The 23,712-nt window shown below is 40.9% G+C and overlaps 1 protein-coding gene across 3 annotated transcripts in view; it reads left to right on the top strand.

The window, feature by feature from the left end:
• TMPRSS3 (transmembrane serine protease 3) overlaps positions 1-23,712 on the top strand; it is a 95,279-nt gene that overhangs the window by 33,318 nt on the left and 38,249 nt on the right. For 2 of the 3 annotated variants that reach the window (XM_040339040.1, XM_040339041.1), the window contains exons 6-9: positions 4,216-4,344; positions 9,131-9,174; positions 14,446-14,617; positions 23,241-23,413. In XM_040339040.1, the coding sequence (XP_040194974.1) occupies positions 4,216-4,344; positions 9,131-9,174; positions 14,446-14,617; positions 23,241-23,413 (518 nt within the window). The remainder of the gene's footprint in view (positions 1-4,215; positions 4,345-9,130; positions 9,175-14,445; positions 14,618-23,240; positions 23,414-23,712) is intronic. The other variant, XM_040339042.1, reaches the window with a different exon arrangement.

The raw sequence follows: 23,712 nt of genomic DNA, 5'->3' as shown, positions 1-23,712 counted from the left end.
ATGAGACAGCCAAGAAACCTTAAAGATTTAGGGGGAGGTCCACAAAAGAATTACGCCGGCGTATCTATTGATACGCCGCATAATTTTAAATTTCCCGCGTCGTATCTTTGTTTTGTATCTACAAAACAAGATACGACGTCATCTCGGATCGATCCGACAGGTGTACGTCTTAGTACGCCGTCGGATCCCAGATGCATTTTTCCGCCGGCCGCTAGGTGGCGTTTCCGTCGAATTCCGCTTTGAGTATGCAAATTAGCTAGTTACGGCGATCCACGAACGTAAGTCTGGCCGGCGCATTTTTTTACGTCGTTTGCGTTCGGCTTTTTCCGGCGTATAGTTACCCCTGCTATTATGAGGCGTACTCAATGTTAAGTATGGCCGTCGTTCCCGCGTTGAATCTTGAATGTTTTACGTTGTTCGCGTAAGTCGTTCGCGAATAGGGATTTGCGTAGTATGACGTCACCGTCGTAAGCATTGGCTTGTTCCGGTTTAATTTCGAGCATGCACACTGGGATACCCCCATGCGCCGTTCAAAAAAAAACTTTGTTTATGTCAGGTCACGACGTATTTACATAAAACACGCCCCCATCACATCCATTTGAATTCCGCGCCCTTACGCCGCCAAAGATACATTACGCCGCTGTAACTTACGGCGCAAATTCTTTGAGGATTCAAAAAATAAGTTACGGCGGCGTAGTGTATCTTAGATACGCTGCGCCCGGCGGAAATATGCGCCGATATACGTGGATCTGCCCCTAAGAGAAGATCTGTAAAGAAGAGTGGACCAAATACCTCCTGAGATGTGTGCATACTGGTCACCAACTACAAGAAACGTCTGACCTCTGTGATTGCCAACAAGGGTTTCTCTACCAAGTACTAAGTCATGTTTTGCTTTGGGATCAAATACTTCAGTTTACTAAACTGCAACTCAATTTATAACATTTGTATCATGTGTTTTTTTTTTTCTGGATTTTTGGTTGATATTCTGTTTCTATCATTTAAAATACACTTATAAAAATATATAGACCCTTCGGGGCAGATCCACAGAGCAAGTACGCCGGCGTATCTACTGATACGCCAGCGTACTTTCAAATTTCCCGCGTCGTATCTTAAGTTTGAATCCTCAAACCAAGATACGACGGCATCTGGGTTCGATCCAACAGGTTCGATTCGTACGCCTTCGGATCGCAGATGCAATACTTCGGCGTCCGCTGGGTGGAGTTTGCGTAGTTTTCCGCGTCGGGTATGCAAATTAGCTTTTTCCGACGATCACATTCTCTTACGTCGTCTCTAGTCGGCTTTTTCCGGCGTATAGTTAAAGCTGCTATTTTGCGGCGTATAGATAGACTTGCCATGTTAAAGTATGGCCGTCGTTCCCGCGTCAAAATTTGACTTTTTTTTTTTTGCGTAAGTCGTCCGTGAATAGGGATGGACGTAAGTCACGTCTAAGTTCAAAAAATGACGTTGTTGCAACGTCATTTTGCGCAAAGCACAGCGGGAATTTTCGTGAACGACGCATGCGCAGTTCATTCGGCGCAGGGACGCGCTTCATTTTAATGAATCACGCCCCCTACCCGCCGATTTGAATTATGCGCCGAAAGATACACTACGCCGCCGTAACTTTCGGCGCGCAAGCTTTCAGGATTCGAACCAAAGCCGGAAAAGTTACGGCGGCGTAGTGTATCTCTGATACGCGGTGCAGGTGTAAAGGTATGTGGACCTGCCCCTTCATTTCTTTGTTAGTGGGCAAACTTATAATAATTATTTCCCCCACTGTATCTCCTATCAACCACTTTATAGAGCAGGAAGTGGAAACTGCCATAGTAAGTGTAGAAGAAAGGTTATACTTGACAGAAGTGACAAAGAAGTTGATTGACATTGTAATGCATGACGGGGTTGAAGATACTGTAAAACTTTTAATTTATTAGACAGCTTATACCTGGTAACAAAAGCATCCTTATTATATAATTGGTGTAAATGTAGTATACCTTGTTTTATAGATCCATTCTTCTTTAAAGGGATAATCCACCTTGCCCCCTTTGTCCCAATCACATTCCTGTAAGTTCTAAATAAAGTTTAGTTGAAGATTTTGCCCATTAGTGATAGTCCTCTGTATATGCTCTCCTATGTTGAGTTAGAGCGCCAATATTTCTTTGTCTTTCGGGAAATGTTCCTCATCACATAATGCATTGCAGGGCAAACTTTCAGACATTTTGAAAAGTTGTTGGCAGGAAGTCAATAACTTTGTAAAACTTTAGAAGGGAACAAGTGGGTGGAAAAGCTGAGAGCAGAATTATTGATGGGTCCTATTTCTTCGCCAATTTGGTCTCGGTTTGTGAAGCTCGAGTAATGATAAGTCAGAAAAACGTGTCTTTTGTGTCAGCTGTGAGATCATTGGGAGTCAGTCTCTTCCTGCGCTCATTGACAGTTATGACATGATAAGGGAGAAGTGGCTCCGAATTTCTTCTACACGTGTATGACAATTAGAGGAATGGGAACCGTTTAACCACTTCAGCCCCGGACCATTTGGCTGGCCAAAGAGCAGAGCACTTTTTGAGATTCGGCACTGCGTCGCTTTAGCTGACAATTGCGCGGCCGTGCGACGCTGTGCCCAAACAAAATTTATGTCCTTTTTTCCCCACAAATAGAGATTTATTTTGGTGGAATTTGATCACCTCTGAGGTTTTTATTTTTTGCACTATAAACAAAAAAGGAGCGCCAATTTGGAAAAAAACACAATGGGCCAGATTCAGGTAGGAGATACGATGGCGTATCTCCAGATACGCCGTCGTATCTCTGAGTGTGAGGCCTCGTATCTTGGCGCCTGATTCAAAGAATCAGATACGCCAGAATTTGTCTAAGATACGAATACGGCTGGACGTAATTTACATTCACGTGAAAAGCAATAACGTTTTGCGGCGTTTTACATTACGCCGACCGGACAGATACGCCATTGTATCTGAATCCGGCCCATAGACAGAATGTACATAACACAAATACACCAAAACAAAGCAGCGTCACCATTCACACACACATTCAACTTCACAGCACCAACGACCCCACATCAGCAGTATAGCTCTAAAGCCCGCAGGCAAAAAAAGCTGTGTGTCACATAAAGCAAATTCTGCCCAGATAGAGTGACAGTAGTCAAAAGAAAGCATCAAGTCACAACCCCCCAAAATTCACTGAGAAGGCTGCGAGGAGAGGACCTCCCCCCAGAAGTTCTTTGAAACATCCAGCCATTATTTTATTCGGTATTCTATTCCTTTATTTTATATTCTATTTTATTATGTTCTTTTATTTTATATTCTATTTTCTTCTGTTTTACTATATTGTTTCCTATTCTAGTCTTTTATTTTACATTCTATCCCTTTTATTTTATATTCAATTTTGTTCTATTCTTTTATTTTCTATTCTGTTCTATTATATTATATTATATTCTTTTATTTTCCATTATATTCTTTTTATACTCTATTATACTCCTTTCCATTCCTTTATTTTCTATTTTACTTTATTCTCTTCGGGAAATTCGAATTTTGTCCGAAATATTGTTTAGTTATTTCAGATTCATTTAAATGGATTTTGTTTGAATTTCAATTCAGAACAAAATGAACCGCACATGTCTAATGCCACGTACACACGGTCGTTTTTTGCCTTGTAAAAAAACGTTGTTTTTTCTCATGGAAAAAAAACAACGTTTTATAAACTTCATTTTAAAAAACGACGTTGCCTACACACCATCGTTTTTTCAAAATGCTCTAGCAAAGCGCGGTTACGTTCAGCACGTACAACGGCACTCTGTTCCATTCAAGCTCGCGTCATAACTTGCTTCTGAGCATGCGCGGGTTTAAAAACGTTGTTTTAAACATCGTTTTAGCCCACACATGGTCATTTTTTATGACACATAAAACAACGTTTTGAAAAACCACATAAAAAATTGAAGCATGTTCGAAATTTTTTTTTTCGTTTTTCAGAAGACATAAAACAAAGTTTTCCCCACACACGGTCATTTTAAAAGGACGTTTTAAAAAATTTCGTTTTTTTTTCATCACAAAAAAACGACCGTGTGTACGCGGCATCATAAACATTTAATAAATAATAACAGTAATACCAGTAATAATGGTATTTTTATGAAATGTTCCGCCTTTAATGATATCTGCTCGTTTTCTCTTATTCATTCATTTACTGTCATGAAATTCCCGTGATTGATTGCAGTTTCAAGAGCTCCTCCTCCGTGTCTCTGCGCTCTGTTGAAGAACAGTTTAGAAGAGAATTTGCATCAGTCACCAAATCATCAGATTCTTCCGACCAGCCAACCCTAATGCAACACGTCATCCAGCAAAGGTAAGATGCCATAGTCAAAGAGGGAAAAAAATTCAATCACATTTAATGCTAAGCGAATCAATTTAAAGCTGAATTCCGGGCACAAAAACTTTATTTAAATATATTCCTCAATAGCCAAAAAAGAATATAAATCCACTTTGTGTGCACCGAATGCCTTTGCAAATCCAGATATCACTTTGAAAATTTAGTGATGACATCATCACTGTGCTGTTCATAGCTTGAGCAGAGCTGTGGGAGGGACTCAGCAGGCCCCGCCCACTACAGGCTGCCTGTAGTACTACAAAAAAAAAATTATATATATATAAAATATAATACACACACCACACAATATGGTAGCCAATGGCAGTTTGTATGACCGGTCTCAAAAGAGGTCTTCCTTCCGTACATCTAACTGATAAAAGGTTGCCAGTTAATACTGGTTGTACAAAACACACACACTGCTTTTAAACACAACCAGGACATGAAACATGTCTTGAATCACCAACACTAGTGGTCCAAGCGTAAAGTGCTGGGTTTCTATAACTCTGAAAGAGTAATATTGTGCTATAAAAATATTATGGAGCTTCATAAACCAGAGAAATTCACCTGAGATCACACTCTGGATCAAGTTGAGAAGTTTTCTTTATTGACTCGTACGAGGAGACAAGTTACAACAAAAGGACAGATATTTGCCTATTGGTTCTGACCGCCTGCCACCCGTGCAATAGGGCCGCATAGACAAATAGTTAGCCTGATAGACGCCTATCTGAACAGATAATTGCCCATTGGTTCTGACCTCTATGACCCGTGCAATAGGGCAGCATACATAGAGTCCAGCCTTATGAGCTCTAATCTGACTTGTCTGACTAGATGTGAAACTTGCATTTATATACCCTTACAAGCCTTATCTTAGCCATATCTCCTAGATATGATTGGTTGCTAAGATCTACATCAATGTAACACCTGTCCTACAACCAGACAAACTTAATTATTGCCAGAATTCCAATATGTTCATTAAAGTGATTTAAATTAAATTGAAGTCCAATTAAAGACACCTGTGTAGGGACAGTCTGGCACCCAGCTGTTTTAGCCACCAAGTTCAAGGATAACAGATTTATGACTTTGGGAGAATGAACTTTCAATAACCCCACCTTATGCGTTATGTCTTACAACATAATCCTATATGTATGTATTTATATATACACACACACACACACACACACACACACACACATATATATATATATATATATATATATATATACTGTATATATATATATACAGTTGCAATAAAAAGTATGTGAACCCTTTTGAATGATATGGATTTATGCACAAATCGGTCATAAAATGTGATCTGATCTAAGGCACAACAATAGACAATCACAGTCTGCTTAAACTAATAACATACAAAGAATTAAATGTTACCATGTTTTTATTGAACACACCATGTAAACATTCACAGTGCAGGTGGAAAAAGAATGTGAACTCTTGGATTTAATAACTGGTTGAACCTCCTTTGGCAGCAATACCTTCAACCAAACGTTTCCTGTAGTTGCAGATCAGACGTGCACAACGGTCAGGAGTAATTCTTGACCATTCCTCTTTACAGAACTGTTTCAGTTCAGCAATATTCTTGGGATGTCTGGTGTAATTCGCTTTCTTGAGGTCATGCCACAGCATCTCAATCGGGTTGAGGTCAGGACTCTGACTGGACCACTCCAGAAGGCGTATTTTCTTCTGTTTAAGCCATTCTGTTGTTGATTTACTTCTATACTTTGGGTCGTTGTCCTGTTGCAACACCCATCTTCTGTTGAGCTTCAGCTGGTGGACAGATGGCCTTAAGTTCTCCTGCAAAATGTCTTGATGAACTTGGGAATTCATTTTTCCTTCGATGATAGCAATCCGTCCAGGCCCTGACGCAGCAAAGCAGCCCCAAACAATGACACCCCCACCATCATACTTCACAGTTGGGATGAGGTTTTGATGTTGGTGTGCTGTGCCTCTTTTTCTCCACACATAGTGTTGTGTGTTTTCTTCCAAACAACTCAACTTTGGTTTCATCTGTCCACAGAATATTTTGCCAGTACTGCTGTGGAACATCCAGGTGCTCTTGTGCAAGCTGTAAACATGCAGCAATGTTTTTTTGGACAGCAGTGGCTTCCTCTGTGGTATCCTCCCATAAAATCCATTCTTGTTTAGTGTTTTACGTATCGTAGATTCGCTAACAGGGATATGCCAGAGACTTTTGTAAGTCTTTAGCTGACACTTTAGGATTCTTCTTCACCTCATTGAGCAGTCTGCGCTGTGCTCTTGCAGTCATCTTTCCAGGACGACCATTCCTAGGGAGAGTGGCAGCAGTGCTGAACTTTCTCCATTTATCGACAATTTGTCTTACCGTGGACTGATGAACAGCAAGGCTTTTGGAGATACTTTTATAACTCTTTTCAGCTTTATGCAAGTCAACAATTCTTAATCGTAGGTCTTCTGAGAGCTCTTTTGTGCAAGGCATCATTCACATCAGGCAATGCTTCTTGTGAAAAGCAAACCCAGAACTGGTGTGTGTTTTTTTATAGGGCAGGGCAGCTGTAACCAACACCTCCAATCTCGTCTCATTGATTGGACTCCAGTTGGCTGACACCTCACTCCAATCAGCTCTTGGAGATGTCATTAGTCTAGGGGTTCACATACCTTTTCCACCTGCACTGTGAATGTTTACATGGTGTGTTCAATAAAAACATGGCAACATTTAATTCTTTGTGTGTTATTAGTTTACGCAGACTGCGATTGTCTATTGTTTTGACTTGGATGAAGATCAGATCACATTTTATGACCAATTTGTGCAGAAATCCATATCATTCCAAAAGGGTTCACATGCTTTTTATTACAACTGTAATTATTTTAAACCACCTGTTATAAGGAGTTTTATTACTTCTTCTTGAAGACTTTCTTTATCTTATCAGGCTATATTTCAACTATTGTCAGAATGTTCTTTGTCTAATTAGTGAACTTATAATGAACTGTCCCAGTGCACCTAGTAAGCTTATGACTGTCTTAAAAATAATGAAGACGTTCTGTATATTTATAGAATGATTCTACTTCTAAGCAATCTTTTGGAGCATCTAAGTTCTCCAACAATAGGCATATCTCAGTTCTCTGAGTTTTGACTGTGACTGACGGGTGCCAGAGGACATTGAGTGCCCGACACCCGCAGTTCAGCTTCTGCTGTGAATTATCACAGCAGAAGCGGCCCACCGGCGATGAGCGTGCACCACCTGCAGATGGAAGTGCAGAATTATATATATATATATATATACACAGTATGGGGTAGATTCAGATAGAATCGTCTATCTTTATGCCCGGCGTAACGTATCTCAGATACGTTACGCCGCCGTAATTTTGGGCGCAAGTTCTGTATTCAGAAACAACTTGCGCCCTTAGTTACAGCGGCGTAACGTATCTGTGTCGGTGTAAGCTCGCCTAATTCAAATGTGGATGATGTGGGCGTGTTTTATGTATATTAACTGTGACCCCGCGCATCTGACGTTTTTTACGACGGCGCATGCGCCGTTCGTGAAAAAATCCCAGTGCGCATGCTCGAAATTCCGCCGCAAATCATCATTGCTTTCGACGTGAACGTAAATTACATCCAGCCCTATTCGCGAACGACTTACGCAAACGACGTAAAATTTTCAAAACTCGACGCGGGAACGACGGCCATACTTAACATAGGATATGCCTCATATAGCAGGGGTAACTATACGCCGAAAAAAGCCTAACGTAAACGACGTAAAAAAATGCGTACGTTTCTGAATCGGCGTATCTAGCTCATTTGCATATTCCTCACGTAAATCTATGGAAGCGCCACCTAGCGGCCAGCGTAAATATGCAGCCTAAGATACGACGGTGTAAAACACTTACGCCGGTCGGATCTTAGGGAAATCTATGCGTAACTGATTCTATGAATCAGGCGCATAGATACGACCGGCGGGACTCAGAGATACAACGCGTATCTGGAGATACGCCGTCGTATCTTCTATCTGAATCTACCCCAATATATATATATATATATATATATATATATATATATATATATATATATATATATATATATATATATATATATATATATATATATATACACATGTATTACATGTATATATATATACACACATGATTGTGCACATGAGAGCCATCCTGTAGTATAGAACTACTATGGGGTGGACATTAAGTGGTTAAACATCACATGGATGTCCAGCATCAGTAACAGGTTCAAAGCCCCATAGACACACTCCTAAACCTTGTGGACGGCCTTCGCAGAAGAGTTGAAGCTGTTATAGCTGCAAAGGGTGGGCCAAATCAATATTGAACCCTACAGACTAAGACTGGGTTGCCATTAAAGTTCATGTGCGTGTAAAGGCAGGTGTCACAATACTTTTGGTAATATAGTGTACTGTATATTGAACCCCCTTTAATGAAAAGGAATAAGGTTAGTAGGACTTACCTGCCTCCTTATTCCTCTATTTCCTCAGGCTCAATGCTCTGACCTCCCGCCAGTTTGCAAACCTGTGCCACCATCTAAAAAAAAAGTAATTGGCAGCCAACTTCTGTTTCCTCTTCTCTGTCGGCCCTCTGATAATATTTGTGCCCCATCTTGCGCATGCGCTTTAACATCAAGGATCTTTATATAAAAGCAAGGCCCTTTATTTATTTTTTACAAATGAGTGTAATGTGGTATGGTACATATGTGAGATGAGGAGCAAACATCATGCGCCTGATATCACTATTCTTTTTTTTTTTTTTCTTCCAGAGAATACTGCTCCTCGGGTAATGTTACCACCATAAAATGTATTGGTGAGTACCTGCGATCACCTCATTATTGCAAATTAAATTACGATTCAGAGACAGCTGATAAAACAAATAAAAACATAAATCAGGGAGAAGTCTGCACTTCATATGTCACAGGACTCCCAAGCAGACATGTGCACTGCCAAAAAAAAAAAAAAAATTCAGTAAAGTCTGAGATTCAGAAATTCGGAATTCTGAAAATTCAAATATTGGAATTCGGAAATTGGAAAATTCGGAATTCGGAATTACGGAAATTTTGAAATTCAAAAATTTTGAAATGCAAATATCCAAATTTTCGTATTTTTTAATTCTGAATTTTCGAATTTCTGATTTTCAAATTTCAGAATTTTCGAATTTTAGGCTTTTGGAATTTTGAATTTTAAAATTCCTGATTTTGGAATTTAAATTTTTCAAAATTTCCGATTTCCTATTTTCGAATTTCCAAATTTCCAAAATTTAAATATTCCGGAATTCCAATTTCCGAAATTACGAATTTTCAAATTTCCGAAATTACGAATTTTCAAATTTCCGAAATTACGAATTTTCAAATTTCCGAAATTACGAATTTTCGAGAATTCGAAAATTCAGAATTTTTGAAAATTTGAAAATTCAGAATTTGAAAATTCTGAAATTTAAAATTTCGGAAATCCAAAAATCTAAACAATTGGTAAATTGAAAAATTTGAAATTAACGAATTTGTCAAAATTTGTTATAAAAGGAATTTGGAACTAAACTAATTGCACATGTCTACTCTCAAGTAGAGTGAAACTGCTTCCTCTGCTACAGTTACGGAAAACAGTGTCACATCCCCGCCCACAGCCTTCTGATTGTACAAGGAAGGAGCAGCAATACACTGTTAGGTCATCAACTCTGCCCTCTCTACTTTGTCTCAACACATGTGTATGTAGCAGAGTCTTATTGGCTCCTAGCGCTGCCCCTCCCACTCTGGTTCTGCTTGGCCAGTTATACATTCCCTGTGGAGCTGCGGGCGGGGATTGCCTTGGCTGCTTATTACTGGTCAAGGACAGCTTGCAGCTTCCTGGTGGATCAGAAGAGAATCCAAGCATGCCTGAGCTTTTCCATGGAATCAGACTTGCGGCGTCCCTCCATGGCATCTTTCTTTCCCTAACATTGCACACTTACAATGAGGAAAATAATTATTTAATCCTATGCAGATGTTGTAAGTTTGCCCACTTACAAATTAATGAAGGGTCTATCGTTTTTATCATAGGTGTATATTAAATGATAGAGACAGAATATTAACTAAGAATCCATAAAAAAAAAAACATTATACAAATGTTATAAATTGAGTTGCCGTTCAGTGAGTAAAATATGTTTTTGATCCCCAAGCAAAACATGACTTAGTACTTGGTGGGGAAACCATTGTTGGGAAGCACAGAGGTCAGACGTTTCTTGTAGTTGGTGATCAGGTTTGCACTCATCTCAGGAGGGATTTTGGTCCACTCTTCTTTACAGATCTTCTCTAAATCCTTAGGGTTTCTTGGCTGTCTCTTCAAAGTTTCATCTCCCTCCATAAATTGTCTATAGAATTAAGGTCTGGAGACTGGCTAGGCCACTCCATGACCTTAATGCGCTTCTTCTTGAGCCACTCCTCATGGCATTACCTCGACTCGCCGTGTTTGGAGGAAGAAAAATGCTGTCTATGACCCTAAGAAAACCGGGCCAGATTCACAAAAGAGATACGCCGTCGTATCTCTCAGAGTATCTATGCGGCTGATTCATAGAATCAGTTACGCATAGATATCCCTAAGATCCGACAGGTGTAATTGTTTTACTCTGTCGGATCTTAGGATGCAGTACCACGGCCGCCGCTGGGGGGAGTTCGCGTCGTAAACCAGCGTCGGGTATGCAAATTAGGAGTTACGGCGATCCACGATGGTTTTTCGCGTTCGCTACGTCGCTGCTAGTCTAGTTTCCCGTCGCAAAGTTAGTCGTCGTTTTGGGTGCCCTAACTTTACACAGCACACATATGTGCTGTATAAAGTATGGCCGTCGTTCCCACGTCGAAAGTTGAAAATTGAAAAGTCGTTTGCGTAAGACGTCCGGGAATACGAAGTACGCTACGCACGTCGCCGTTCGAAAAAATGACGTCACTTCGCGCAAAGCACGGCGGGAATTTCGAAACGGAGCATGCGCACGCCCATTTAAATTACGCGGGCTTACGCCGGAGGCCGCCAGCGTAGTGCTTTGTGAATCAGGCACTTGCGATGAAAACTTGTGGCGGTGTAACATATCTACGATACGTTACGCCGCCGCTAGTCTGCGTGAATCTGGCCCACCTTCCCTACAGTCAAGGACGGAGGTGGAAAAATTATGCTTTGGGGCTGTTTCTCTGCTAAAGGAACAGGCCAACTTTGCCGAATTGCGGTGGCCAATGGATGGAGTATTGCATTGTACAATTTTGGATGAGAACCTTCTTCCCTCAGCCAGAACACTGAAGATGAGTCGTGGATGGGTCTTCTAGCATGAAAATTACCCAAAAAATACTGCCAAGGCAACAAAGGAGTGGCTCAAGAAGAAGCACATTAAGATCATGGAGTGAACTAGCCAGTCTCCAGACCTTAATCCTATAGAAAATGTATGGAGGGAGCTGAAACTTCAGGTTGCCAAGTGACAGCCTGGAAACCTTAAGGATTAAGAGAAGATCTGTAAAGAAGAGGGGACCAAATCCCTCCTGAGATGTGTGTAAACCTGATCACCAACTACAAGAAACATCTGACCTCTGTGCATGCCAACAAGGGTTTCCCCACCAAGTACTAAGTCATGTTTTGCTTGGGGACAGTGGTGGCTGGTCCCCCCAATTTTTCTCGGGGGCGGGGGGTGGGGGCGCAAACAAACTGAAAAATAAAACATCAATTGCAACCACTGTGCCCATCAAACGCAGCTACTGTGCCCATCAATTGCCACCATCAAACACAGCCACTGTAACCATCAAACGCAGCCACTGTACCCTTAAATTGCCGCCACTGTGCCATCAAACGCAGCTACTTTACCCATCAATTGCTGCCAGTGTGCCCATCAATTGCTGGTACTGTGCCATCAATTGCTGCCAGTGTGCCCATCAATTGCCGCTACTGTGCCCATCAAATTCTGCCAGTGTGCATCCCCCGCCCACCACTTACCTTGTCTCGGTGGGGCAGCGGGTCACGGCGGTGGTGTCCTCCATGCTCCTCGATGTCTTCTCCCATCCTCTCTTCCCATCCTCTGCTATGAGTGGACGTCTGATAGGCGTCCAATCACAGCGCCTGTCGTTTCAGCCAATCAGGTGACAGGTAACAGACCCAAGCACCTGATTGGCTGAGAGGCGGTTCAGTGTTAGGAAAGCAAATGAATGTTCGCTTTCCTAACACAACGCTGAGTAAACTGGGAGTGCCCAGCATGGCACCCACCTTTTTGCATGCCTATTAGAGCCTATGGGCCAGATTCTCAGTGGAGATATGACCGCGTATCTCCAGATACGCCGTCGTATCTCTCCGTTGCGACGTCGTATCTATGCGCCTTATTCTTAGAATCAGTTACGCATAGATATCCATTAGATCCGACAGGCGTAAGTCTCTTACACTGTCAGATCGTAACTGCATATTTACGCTGGCCGCTAGGTGGTACTTCCGTCGAATTCCGCGTTTAGTATGCAAATTAGCGAGATACGCAAATTCCCGAACGTACGCCCGGCCAACGCAGTAAAGTTTACGTTAGGCTTTTCCCGGCGTATAGTTACCCCTGCTATATGTTGGTGTAAGTGCGGCGTAACAATGTTAAGTATGGCCGTCGTTCCCGCGTCGAAATTTGAAAAATTTGCGTAAGTCGTCAGTGAATGGGGCTGGACATCATTTACGTTCACGTCGAAACCAATGACGTCCTTGCGGCGTACTTTGGAGCAATGCACACTGGGAAATTCCACGGACGGCACATGCGCCGTTCGGGAAAAACGTCAATCACGTCGGGTCACATTACATTTACATAAAACACACCCCCCGATCCAAATTTGAATTAGGCGGGCTTACGCCGGCCGATTTACGCTACGCCGCCGCAACTTATGGAGCAAGTGCTTTGAGAATACAGCACTTGCCCGTCTAAGTTGCGGAGGCGTAACGTAAATCGGATACGTTACGCCGCCGCAAAGATACGCGGTTCTATGTGAATCTAGCCCTATGGCTTTAATCAGGTGAGTCCAAAAAATCCCCCCCCCCCCCGCTGTAATTCAGGCTCCCGGCGCCCAAAAAGGGGCCAGGCACCTGAATAGGGGGTGGCAGCGCGACCATAGATAGATTCATGCAATGCATGAATCTGTCTATGGTGATAGACAGGTGGCAGGAGAGAGGGGGCCGGTGCCAGTGTGACCCTTATGGACGCACCGCCACTGCTTGGGGATCAAATACTTATTTTAATTACTGCACTGCAACTCAATTTATAACATCATGTGTGTTTTTTTCTGGATTTTTGGTTGATATTCTGTCTCTATCATTTAATATACACCTACGATAAAAAATATAGACCTTACATTTCTTTGTAAGTAGGCAAATGTAGAAAATCTGCAGGGGATCAAATCATTATTTCCCCCAATGTACCGTATTTATCGGTGTATACCGCACACTTTTGTGCCCCGAAAATCAGGGCAAAATCGTGGGTGCGCGATATACGCCGATACCCGCTTCCCGCGCTGTGTTCGAACCACTGCGCCGACATATACCAAGCGCAGTACACTCGGGTATAGTCAGGCAGGCTCGGCTCCTCTCGCGGTCACGTCCTGTGCGTCCTGTACGTCCTTTACGTGAGAGGAGCCGAGCCCGCCCGACCATACCCGAGTGTACTCCGCTCTGTATATGTCGGCGCAGTGGTTCAAACACAGCGCGGGAAGCGGGGATCGAGCGGGGAGGACACCACGATGGCTGCAGAAGGACGCCGGACCGGACAAGGACGCGATGGACGACGGGCAGGACGCGATGGACGACGGGCAAGACACCGACGAGGGGCATCCAAACTGTAAGTATTTTTTTTTTTTGCAGGAATTTTCCTTTAAGTTCGGGGGTGCGTGCTATACGCTGGGGCTCGTTATAGCCCGATAAATACGGTATATCTTGGTACAAAAAGATGCGCTGAGGTCCAGGCAGTAGACGTTGGGTCTGCACCTGTAGTACTGAGCGATGCACAAGGGTGGGTTTATTAATTATTCATCATAGTGATACAGTTTTATTACGCCCCCTATGCTCTGTATGGGACTTTGATAATGACGTGACTCTGTGTTCTTCCCCATAGTCTGCGGTAACCGGCCCAGCTACATTTCCTCGGCCCGTATAGTGGGTGGAAACATCTCAGCAGAGGGACAGTGGCCCTGGCAGGCTAGTCTGACCTTCCAAGGAATCCACCTCTGCGGAGGCTCCCTGATCAGCGCACAATGGATCGTCACTGCTGCTCACTGTGTCTATGAGTAAGTGTACAGCGTGTACAAGATACCCTTCTGAATTAGGGAAGGACTTGTATGGGGGAATAAATACTTCTGGGTATGCAAATACTTACCACACCATATGCAGTATTTACTGTACATATAAAGATACACAGGTCGGGTTCACAAGACTCTACACAGATACACAGTTCTAGATTTAGAGGTCAGAGTACACAAGTCAGGAATCGGATACACAATTCAGAGGCCAGGGTACACAGTCCCAGATTCAGCGGTCAGGGTACACCGTTCTGGATTCAGAATTCAGGATACACAGTCCCAGATTCAGAGGTCATGGGGTACACAGTTCTAGATTTGGAGGTCAGGATACACAGTCCCAGATTCAGAGGTCAGGGGGGTACACAGTTCTAGATTCAGAGGTCAGAGGGGTACACAGTTCTAGATTCGGAGTTTAGGGAGGTACACCGTTCTAGATTCAGAGGCCAGGGTGTACAGTCCCAGATTCAGAGGCCAGGGTACACAGTTTGGGGTTCAGAGGTCAGGGTACACAGTCACAGGTTCAGAGGTCAGGGTACACAGTCCCGGATTCAGAGGCCAGGGTGCACAGTCCAAGGTTCAGAGGTCAGGGTACACAGTCCCAGATTCAGAGGCCAGGGTGTACAGTCCCAGATTCAGATTCTTGGACTCAGAGGTCAGGGTACACAGTCCCGGGTTCAGAGGTCAGGGTACACAGTCCCGGGTTCAGAGGTCAGGGTACACAGTTCTGGATTCAGAGGTCAGGGGGGTACACAGGTTTGGATAAAAAGATCAGGCTATCAGAATTTTACAGGAGGCTGCAAGAAGTCTTGCGTAGTCTCAGTGCCCTCAGTGGTCTTCTATACAGGTCTGAGCAGGACCGCCTCCCTGCTTTTTTTCACAAAACATACTCTGCTTTCGGGGGGGGGGGGGGTTCAGACCCCCCTGACCCTCCTCCTTATCTACGTCCCTGACTGTGTACCTGGAAGTGTTAGAGGCACATTGGAAGTGTTTAGTACATCAAGGAAGAGTGAATTTGGTCCTACAGGAAACTCATATGGAGAGGAAAATGTCCTCACCGGTCCCTCCCATAGACGTTCTGGGCCGGATTCACAGAAAAAGTACGCCGGAGTATCTGCTGATACTCCGGCGTACTTTCAAATTTACCGCGTCGTATCTTTATTTGTAATTCACAAACAAAGATACGACGGCATTTGGCTAAGATCCGACAGTCGTACGGCTTCGTACGCCTTCGGATCTTAGGATGCAATACTTCGGCGACCGCTGGGTGGAGTTTGCGTCGTTTTCCGCGTCGGGTATGCAAATTAGCTGTTTACGGCGATCCACGAAGGTACGCGCGTTCGTCGCATTCTCTTACGTCGTCGCTAGTCGGCTTTTCGCGTCGTAAATTTACGGCTGCTATTTAGGTGGTGTAAGAATAGACAGCCCATGTTAAAGTATGGCCATCGTTCCCGCGTCGAATTTCAAATTATAATTTTTTTTTGCGTAAGACATCCGGGAATACAAAAGGACGTAACGCACGTCGCCGTTCAAAAAACTCGTCGGGCGCCGTAATTTTGCGCAAAGCACGGCGGGAAATTTCCTAACGGAGCATGCGCAGAACGTTTGGCGCGGTAACGCGGCTAATTTAAATGGTACACGCCCCCATTTGAATTAGGCGGGCTTGCGCCCTGGACGGCTTTACGCTACCCCGCTGCAAGTTTACACGCAAGTGCTTTGTGAATCAAGCACTTATGACGAAAACTTGCGGCGGTGTAACGTAAAGGGGATACGTTACGCCGCCGTAATTGTTCGTGAATCTGGCCCTCTGTCTTTAGCCTAGCATTTCCTAGACAGCTTTAGCAGCTGATTGATGTTACTTGTTGCCGGATTTGCTGTTCAAACAACAAGTATAACAAGGCAGACCCATCAATTTACTAAGATCAGCACACACTTCAATGTCCGCTGCGACTTCTTAAGGGAAAATACCGTTTTCTTTACATGAAATGTGCGCCTTAAAGGCCAAGCAATGAAATAATCCTTTACTAGTAAAATGTTAAAGCGTATGTGAGTTTTCGGCACGGTAGAGTTTGCCATGAAAGATAATCCTCCGATGACATTTCAATTAAAATGTCCAGGATTATTATTATTTTTAGACTTCTAAATGCAGTGTGTGGAGCGAGAGCGGAAGTACGGGGAAGAGAGAGGTGAACAAAGTCCAGAGAAACCAAGCGGGTGAGGGGCTTGGAGGGAGGATTATGGCAGCTAGCGGAAAGAAGAAGGAACGATGAAGGAGGAGGAGGAGAGGATAGACACTCCGGGGCAGATCCACAAAGAAATTACGCCGGCGTATATATTGATACGCCGGCGTAATTTAAAAATTCCCGCGTCGTATCTTTGTTTTGAATCCTCAAAACAAGATACGACGGCATCTCGGCTAGATCCGACAGGCGTTAGGCATGTGCATTTTGTTTCGTTCCGAATTGAAATTCAGACAAATTTTTCATTATTCGGACATTCGGATGCATACGAATTCCCGAATTGCAATATTAATGAATTTACCGAATCCGAACGAACGTTTTCGATTCCGAGTCATTTTCCGAATCGAAAACCCGCGGACGAAATTCGATTTTTTTTTTAATTCCGATCGAATTTCGTCCGCGGGTTTTCGATTTGGAATTCGAAAAAAAAAAAATGTTTTATTTTTTTTTAATTCCGATCGAATTTCGTCCGCGGGTTTTCGATTTGGAATTCGAAAAAAAAAAAATGTTTTATTTTTTTTGAATTCCGATCGAATTTCGTCCACGGGTTTTCGATTTGGAATTCAAAATTTTTTTTTTTTCGAATTCCGATCGAATTTCGAAATTATATAAGAGACTATTTGATTTTTCGAAATTCGGTCGAAAACGAACGAATTCCGAAAACGGTCGAAATATTTTCGAATTCGACCGGATTTTTCGAAATTCGGTCGAAAACTAACGAGTTCCGAAAACGAATTTAACACATGTAACGAACCTAACTTAATGAAATTAATTAAATAACGAATTAAAACGAAACAAAACAAAATTTTTCCTTTTGCACATGCCTAACAGGCGTACGTCTTAGTACGCCGTCGGATCTTAGATGCAATTTTTCGGCAGCCGCTAGGTGGCGTTTCCGTCGAAATCCGCGTTGAGTATGCAAATTAGCTATTTATGGCGATCCACGAACGTATGTCGGCCCCTCGTTTGCGTTCGGCTTTTTCCGGCGTATAGTTAAAGCTGCTATATGGTGGCGTACTCAATGTTAAGTATGGCCGCGTACAATTTTGAATTTTTTGCGTAAGTCGTTCGCGAATAGGAATTTGCGTAGAATGACGTCACCGTCTTAAACATTGGCTTGTTCTGGTTTCATTTCAAGCATGCGCACTAGGATACCCCCATGGACGGCGCATGCGCAGTTAAAAAAAAACGTTGTTTACGTCGGGTCACGACGTATTGACATAAAACACGCCCCCATCACAGCCTTTTGAATTCCACGCCCTTACGCCGCGAGAGATACACTACGCCGCCGTAACGTACGGGGCGGATTCGTTGTGGATTCAAACCAAAAAAGATAAGTTACGGCGGCGTAGCGTATCTTAGATGCGCCTGGTGCAGATGTATGTGGATCTGCCCCTCCATGTATATCGGTATTGAAACTAGCACAGGCAGAAACATGAAACACATGTGCAATGTGTATTATTTACAATACACAGATCTGCTTTTCTCAGTGATGTCACTGGTCTCTAGTGAATAGATAGGCTGAATTCTTAGTGATGTCACTGGTCTCTAGTGAATGGTCAGGCTGAATTCTCAGTGATGTCACTGGTCTCTAGTGAATGGATAGGCTGAATTCTCAGTGATGTCACTGGTCTCTAGTGAATGGATAGGCTGAATTCTTAGTGATGTCACTGGTCTCTAGTGAATGGTCAGGCTGAATTTTCAGTGATGTCACTGGTCTCTAGTGAATGGATAGGCTGCATTCTCAGTGATGTCACTGGTCTCTAGTGAATGGATAGGCTACATTATCAGTGATGTCACTGGTCTCTAGTGAATGGATAGGCTGAATTCTCAGTGATGTCACTGGTCTCTAGTGAATGGATAGGCTGCATTCTCAGTGATGTCACTGGTCTCTAGTAAATGGATAGGCTGCATTCTTAGTGATGTCACCGGTCTCTAGTGAATGGATAGACTGTATTCTCAGTGATGTCACTGGTCTCTAGTGAGTGGATAGGCTACATTATCAGTGATGTCACTGGTCTCTAGTGAGTGGATAGGCTACATTATCAGTGATGTCACTGGTCTCTAGTGAATGGATAGGCTGCATTCTCGGTGATGTCACTGGTCTCTAGTGAATGGTTAGGCTGAATTATTAGTGATGTCACTGGTCTCTACTGAGTGGATAGGCTGCATTCTTAGTGATGTCACTGGTCTCTACTGAATGGATAGGCTGCATTCTCAGTGATGTCACTGGTCTCTAGTGAGTGGATAGGCTACATTATCAGCGATGTCACTGGTCTCTAGTGAATGGATAGGCTGCATTCTCAGTGATGTCACTGGTCTCTACTGAGTGGATAGGCTACATTATCAGTGATGTCACTGGTCTCTAGTGAATGGATAGGCTGCATTCTTAGTGATGTCACCGGTCTCTAGTGAATGGATAGACTGTATTCTCAGTGATGTCACTGGTCTCTAGTGAGTGGATAGGCTACATTATCAGTGATGTCACTGGTCTCTAGTGAGTGGATAGGCTACATTATCAGTGATGTCACTGGTCTCTAGTGAATGGATAGGCTGCATTCTCGGTGATGTCACTGGTCTCTAGTGAATGGTTAGGCTGAATTATTAGTGATGTCACTGGTCTCTACTGAGTGGATAGGCTGCATTCTTAGTGATGTCACTGGTCTCTACTGAATGGATAGGCTGCATTCTCAGTGATGTCACTGGTCTCTAGTGAGTGGATAGGCTACATTATCAGCGATGTCACTGGTCTCTAGTGAATGGATAGGCTGCATTCTCAGTGATGTCACTGGTCTCTACTGAGTGGATAGGCTACATTATCAGTGATGTCACTGGTCTCTAGTGAATGGATAGGCTGCATTCTTAGTGATGTCACTGGTCTCTACTGAATGGATAGGCTGAATTCTTAGTGATGTCACTGGTCTCTAGTGAATGGATAGGCTTCATTATCAGTGATGTCACTGGTCTCTAGTGAATGGTTAGGCTGAATTCTTAGTGATGTCATTGGTCTCTACTGAATGGATAGGATGCATTATCAGTGATGTCACTGGTCTCTAGTGAATGGATAGGCTGCATTATCAGTGATGTCACTGGTCTCTAGTGTATGGATAGGCTGCATTCTCAGTGATGTCACTGGTCTCTAGTGTATGGATAGGCTTCATTAACCAGCGTACCTGACAATCTGGAGTCAACACAAGTTGATGTGTAAATGTTCCTTCATTTTGTAGAAATTGATTGATCACAGAAATGAGAAATGGCACCACATACGTTGCGGTTGCACACGTCATCAAGCAGAAAGATAATGTCTGTCAACAAGGCACCTTTCCAATAGTAATAGAGCAGGAGCTTCCAGAGCACAGAATGCCTGAGGAGCCTTTCCCCCGAAGGAGGAGGTCTCCGTATTACTGGGGGGCCCTGAGATTCTTCTTAGACCCATGCAGTTAGTTTAGTTCCCAATTGAAATTCTGACAAATGTTTAGATTTCTCGGAAATTCCGATGTATCCAAATTTCCGAATTACCACAGTAATGAATTTTTACAAATATGAATTGATGAAACTATATTTTGAACATATTTCTAATCGAATTCAAAGTCGGATCATTTTCAAATCAAATTCGAATTTCCTAAGAGAATAAAATAAAGTAATAGAATAGAAAAGAATAGAAACAAATAGAATAGAAAATAGAAGAATATAATATAATACGTAAAACAGAACAGAAGACAAAATAAAACAAAACAAAATAATAGAAAAAATGGGATAAAATAGAAAATAAAAGAATAGAGTAAAAAAGAACAAACAATAGAATAGAAAATAAAAGCACAGAATAGAATAGAAAATAAAGGAATAGAATAAAAAAGTGAATAGTATAAAATAGAAAGACTAACAATGTTCTGAAATTTTGAATTTCAAATATAATACATTTGATTTCAAATAGAATAGAAAAGAATAGAGTAGAAAATAAATGAATATAACCATTTCCCAAAATTTTTATAAAATACATTTGAATAGAATACATCCAAATTTCCAAATTACTATAGTAATACATTTTAATAAATCCGAAATACTAAATACAACATTTTTACAAATTTTAAATCAAATCCAAGAAGTTTTCAAATCAAATCCGAAATAGTTTTCTAGTCGAATTCGAATAATTTTTGAATCAAATTAGAATTTCCAAAGAGAATAAAATACAAAATAAAGGAATAGAATAGAAAATAGAATAGAAAATAAAATAATAGAATATAATAGAGTAGAACAGAAGACAAAATAAAAGAAAATAGGATAGAATAGAAAAAAGGAATAGACTAGAAAATGAAAAAATATAGTAAAACAGAATAAAAAATAAAGGAATCGAATAAAAAATAGAATAGTATAAAATGGACTATAACAATGTTCTGGAATTCGAAATTTCGAAATAGAATACATTTGATTTCAAATAGAATAGAAAAGAATAGAGTAGAATATATATATATATAATTATTTCCCAAAATTTGAATAAAACATATTTGAATAGAATACATGCGAATCTCTGAATTACAATAGTAATACATTTTAATAAATACTAAATAATTAATCAAAATTTTGGACAAAATTTGAATAATTTTCTAATCGAATTTGAATTTCCGAAGAGAATAAAATACAACATAAAGGAATATAATAGAATAGAATAGAAAATAAAAGAATAGAATAGAGTAGAACATAAGACAAAATAAAATACAAAAAAATTGAGTAGAAAAAAAGGGATAGAATAGAAAATTAAAGAATCTAGTAAAACAAAACAGAAAATAGAAAGACTATAACAATGTTCTGAAATTCGAATTTCAAATAGAATACTTTTGATTTCAAATAGAATAGAAAATAAAATAAAAGAATATAGTAAAACAGAACAAAAAAGAGAATAGAAAATAAAATAATAGAATAGAATAGAAAATAAAATAGTATAAAATAGAAAGACTAGAGCAATGTTCTGAAATTCGAATTTCAAATAGAATACATTTGATTTAAAATAGAATAGAAAAGAACAGAATAGAAAATAAAATACTATAGTAAAACAGAACAAAAAAGAGAACAGAAAATAAAGGAATAGGATAGCATAGAAAATAAAAGAATAGGCTATAATAGAGCAGAACATAAGACAAAATAAAAGACAAAAAAATAGAGTAGAAAAAAAAGGATAGAATAGAAAATAAAATAATCTAGTAAAACAAAACAGAAAATAGAATAGCAAATAAAGGAATAGAATAGAATAGAAAATACAGGAATAGAATATAATACACAATATAATAGTATAAAATTGTAATGCTATAACAATGTTCTGAAATTTTGAATTTCAAATAGAACACATTTGACTTCAAATACAATAGAAAATAATAGAATAGAAAATAAAAGAATATAATCATTTCCCAAAATTCAAATAAAATGCATTTGAATAGAATAGAAAAAAACTAGATTTGAATAGAATAGAAAATACAAAAAATAAACATTTCCCAAAATTCAAATAAAATGCATTTAAATAGAATAGAAAATACTAGATTTGAATAGAATAGAAAAGAAAAGAATATAGCCATTTCCCAAAATTCAAATAAAATGCATTTGAATAGAATAGCAAAAAAATAGATTTGAATAGAATAGAAAATAAAAGAATATAACCATTTCCCAAAATTCTAATAAAATGCATTTGAATAGAATAGCAAAAAATAGATTTGAATAGTATAGAAAATAAAATAATATAACCATCTTCCAAAATTCTAATTTCAAATAGGATAAATTTGTATTCAAATAGAATAGAAAAGAATAGAAACGAATAGAAAATATAATAGAATAAACAAAAAAAATTGAATGAAAAGAATAAACAATAAAATAGAATAGAATAGAAAGAATATAACAACAATATAATAATTTTCCGAAATGTGGTAAAAATTTGTCTGAATTTCAATTGGGAAGGAAACGAAGTGCACAGGTCTATGAAGAATCTCAGGGCCACCCAATAATACGGAGACCTCCTCCCCCGGGGGAAGGGCTCCTCAGCCATTCTGCGCTCTGGAAGCTCCTCCTCTATTACTATTGGAAAGGTGCCTTGTTGACAGATATTACCTTTCTGCTTGAGGACGTGTGCAGCCGCAACGTATTTGGTGCCATTTCTCATTTCTGTGATCAATCAATTTCTACAAAATGAAGGAACATTTACACATCCACCTGTGCTGACTCCAGATTGTCGGGTACGCTGGTTAGGTCCCACCCACAGCTGGCTGTCAATGATTGGATAGGCTGCCTTGTTGGTGATATCAGTGAGTGGATAGGAGAGATTTTATGGCTGGTTCTGGTTTGGATTGAATGAAGTAATAAGGATTGTGTTTTGTTTTCTCTCTCTGCAGTTTGTATTTCCCACAATCATGGAACGTACAGGTGGGGCTGATCAACCAACCTTCAGAGCCTCCGAATAACTCGGTGATGGTGGAAAAGATCATCTATCACAGCAAGTACAAGTCCAGCACAATGTCCAATGATATCGCTCTGATTAAACTGGCAACGCCCTTTACATTTAGCGGTAAGAATCGCAATCTCTGTGTCCAATATGGAAAAGTGTAGAAGATACACATCTGTTTCCTCCAGGTTAGAACCAGAAATGGTGCAGATAAATCTGGCATTTAACCACTTAAAGACCGGACCAATATGCTGCTAAATGACCCAAGGGGTTTTTACAATTCGGCACTGCGTCGCTTTAACAGACAATTGCGCGGTCGTGCGACGTGGTTCCCAAACAAAATTGGTGTCCTTTTTTCCCCACAAATAGAGCTTTCTTTTGGTGGTATTTGATCACCTCTGCGGTTTTTATTTTTTGCGCTA

The sequence above is a fragment of the Rana temporaria genome, chromosome 2 (assembly GCF_905171775.1).
Source record: "Rana temporaria chromosome 2, aRanTem1.1, whole genome shotgun sequence".
Lineage (NCBI taxonomy): Eukaryota > Metazoa > Chordata > Amphibia > Anura > Ranidae > Rana > Rana temporaria.
The sequence above is the reverse complement of the archived record's forward strand: the minus strand, read 5'-3'. Positions and strand labels throughout refer to the sequence as shown.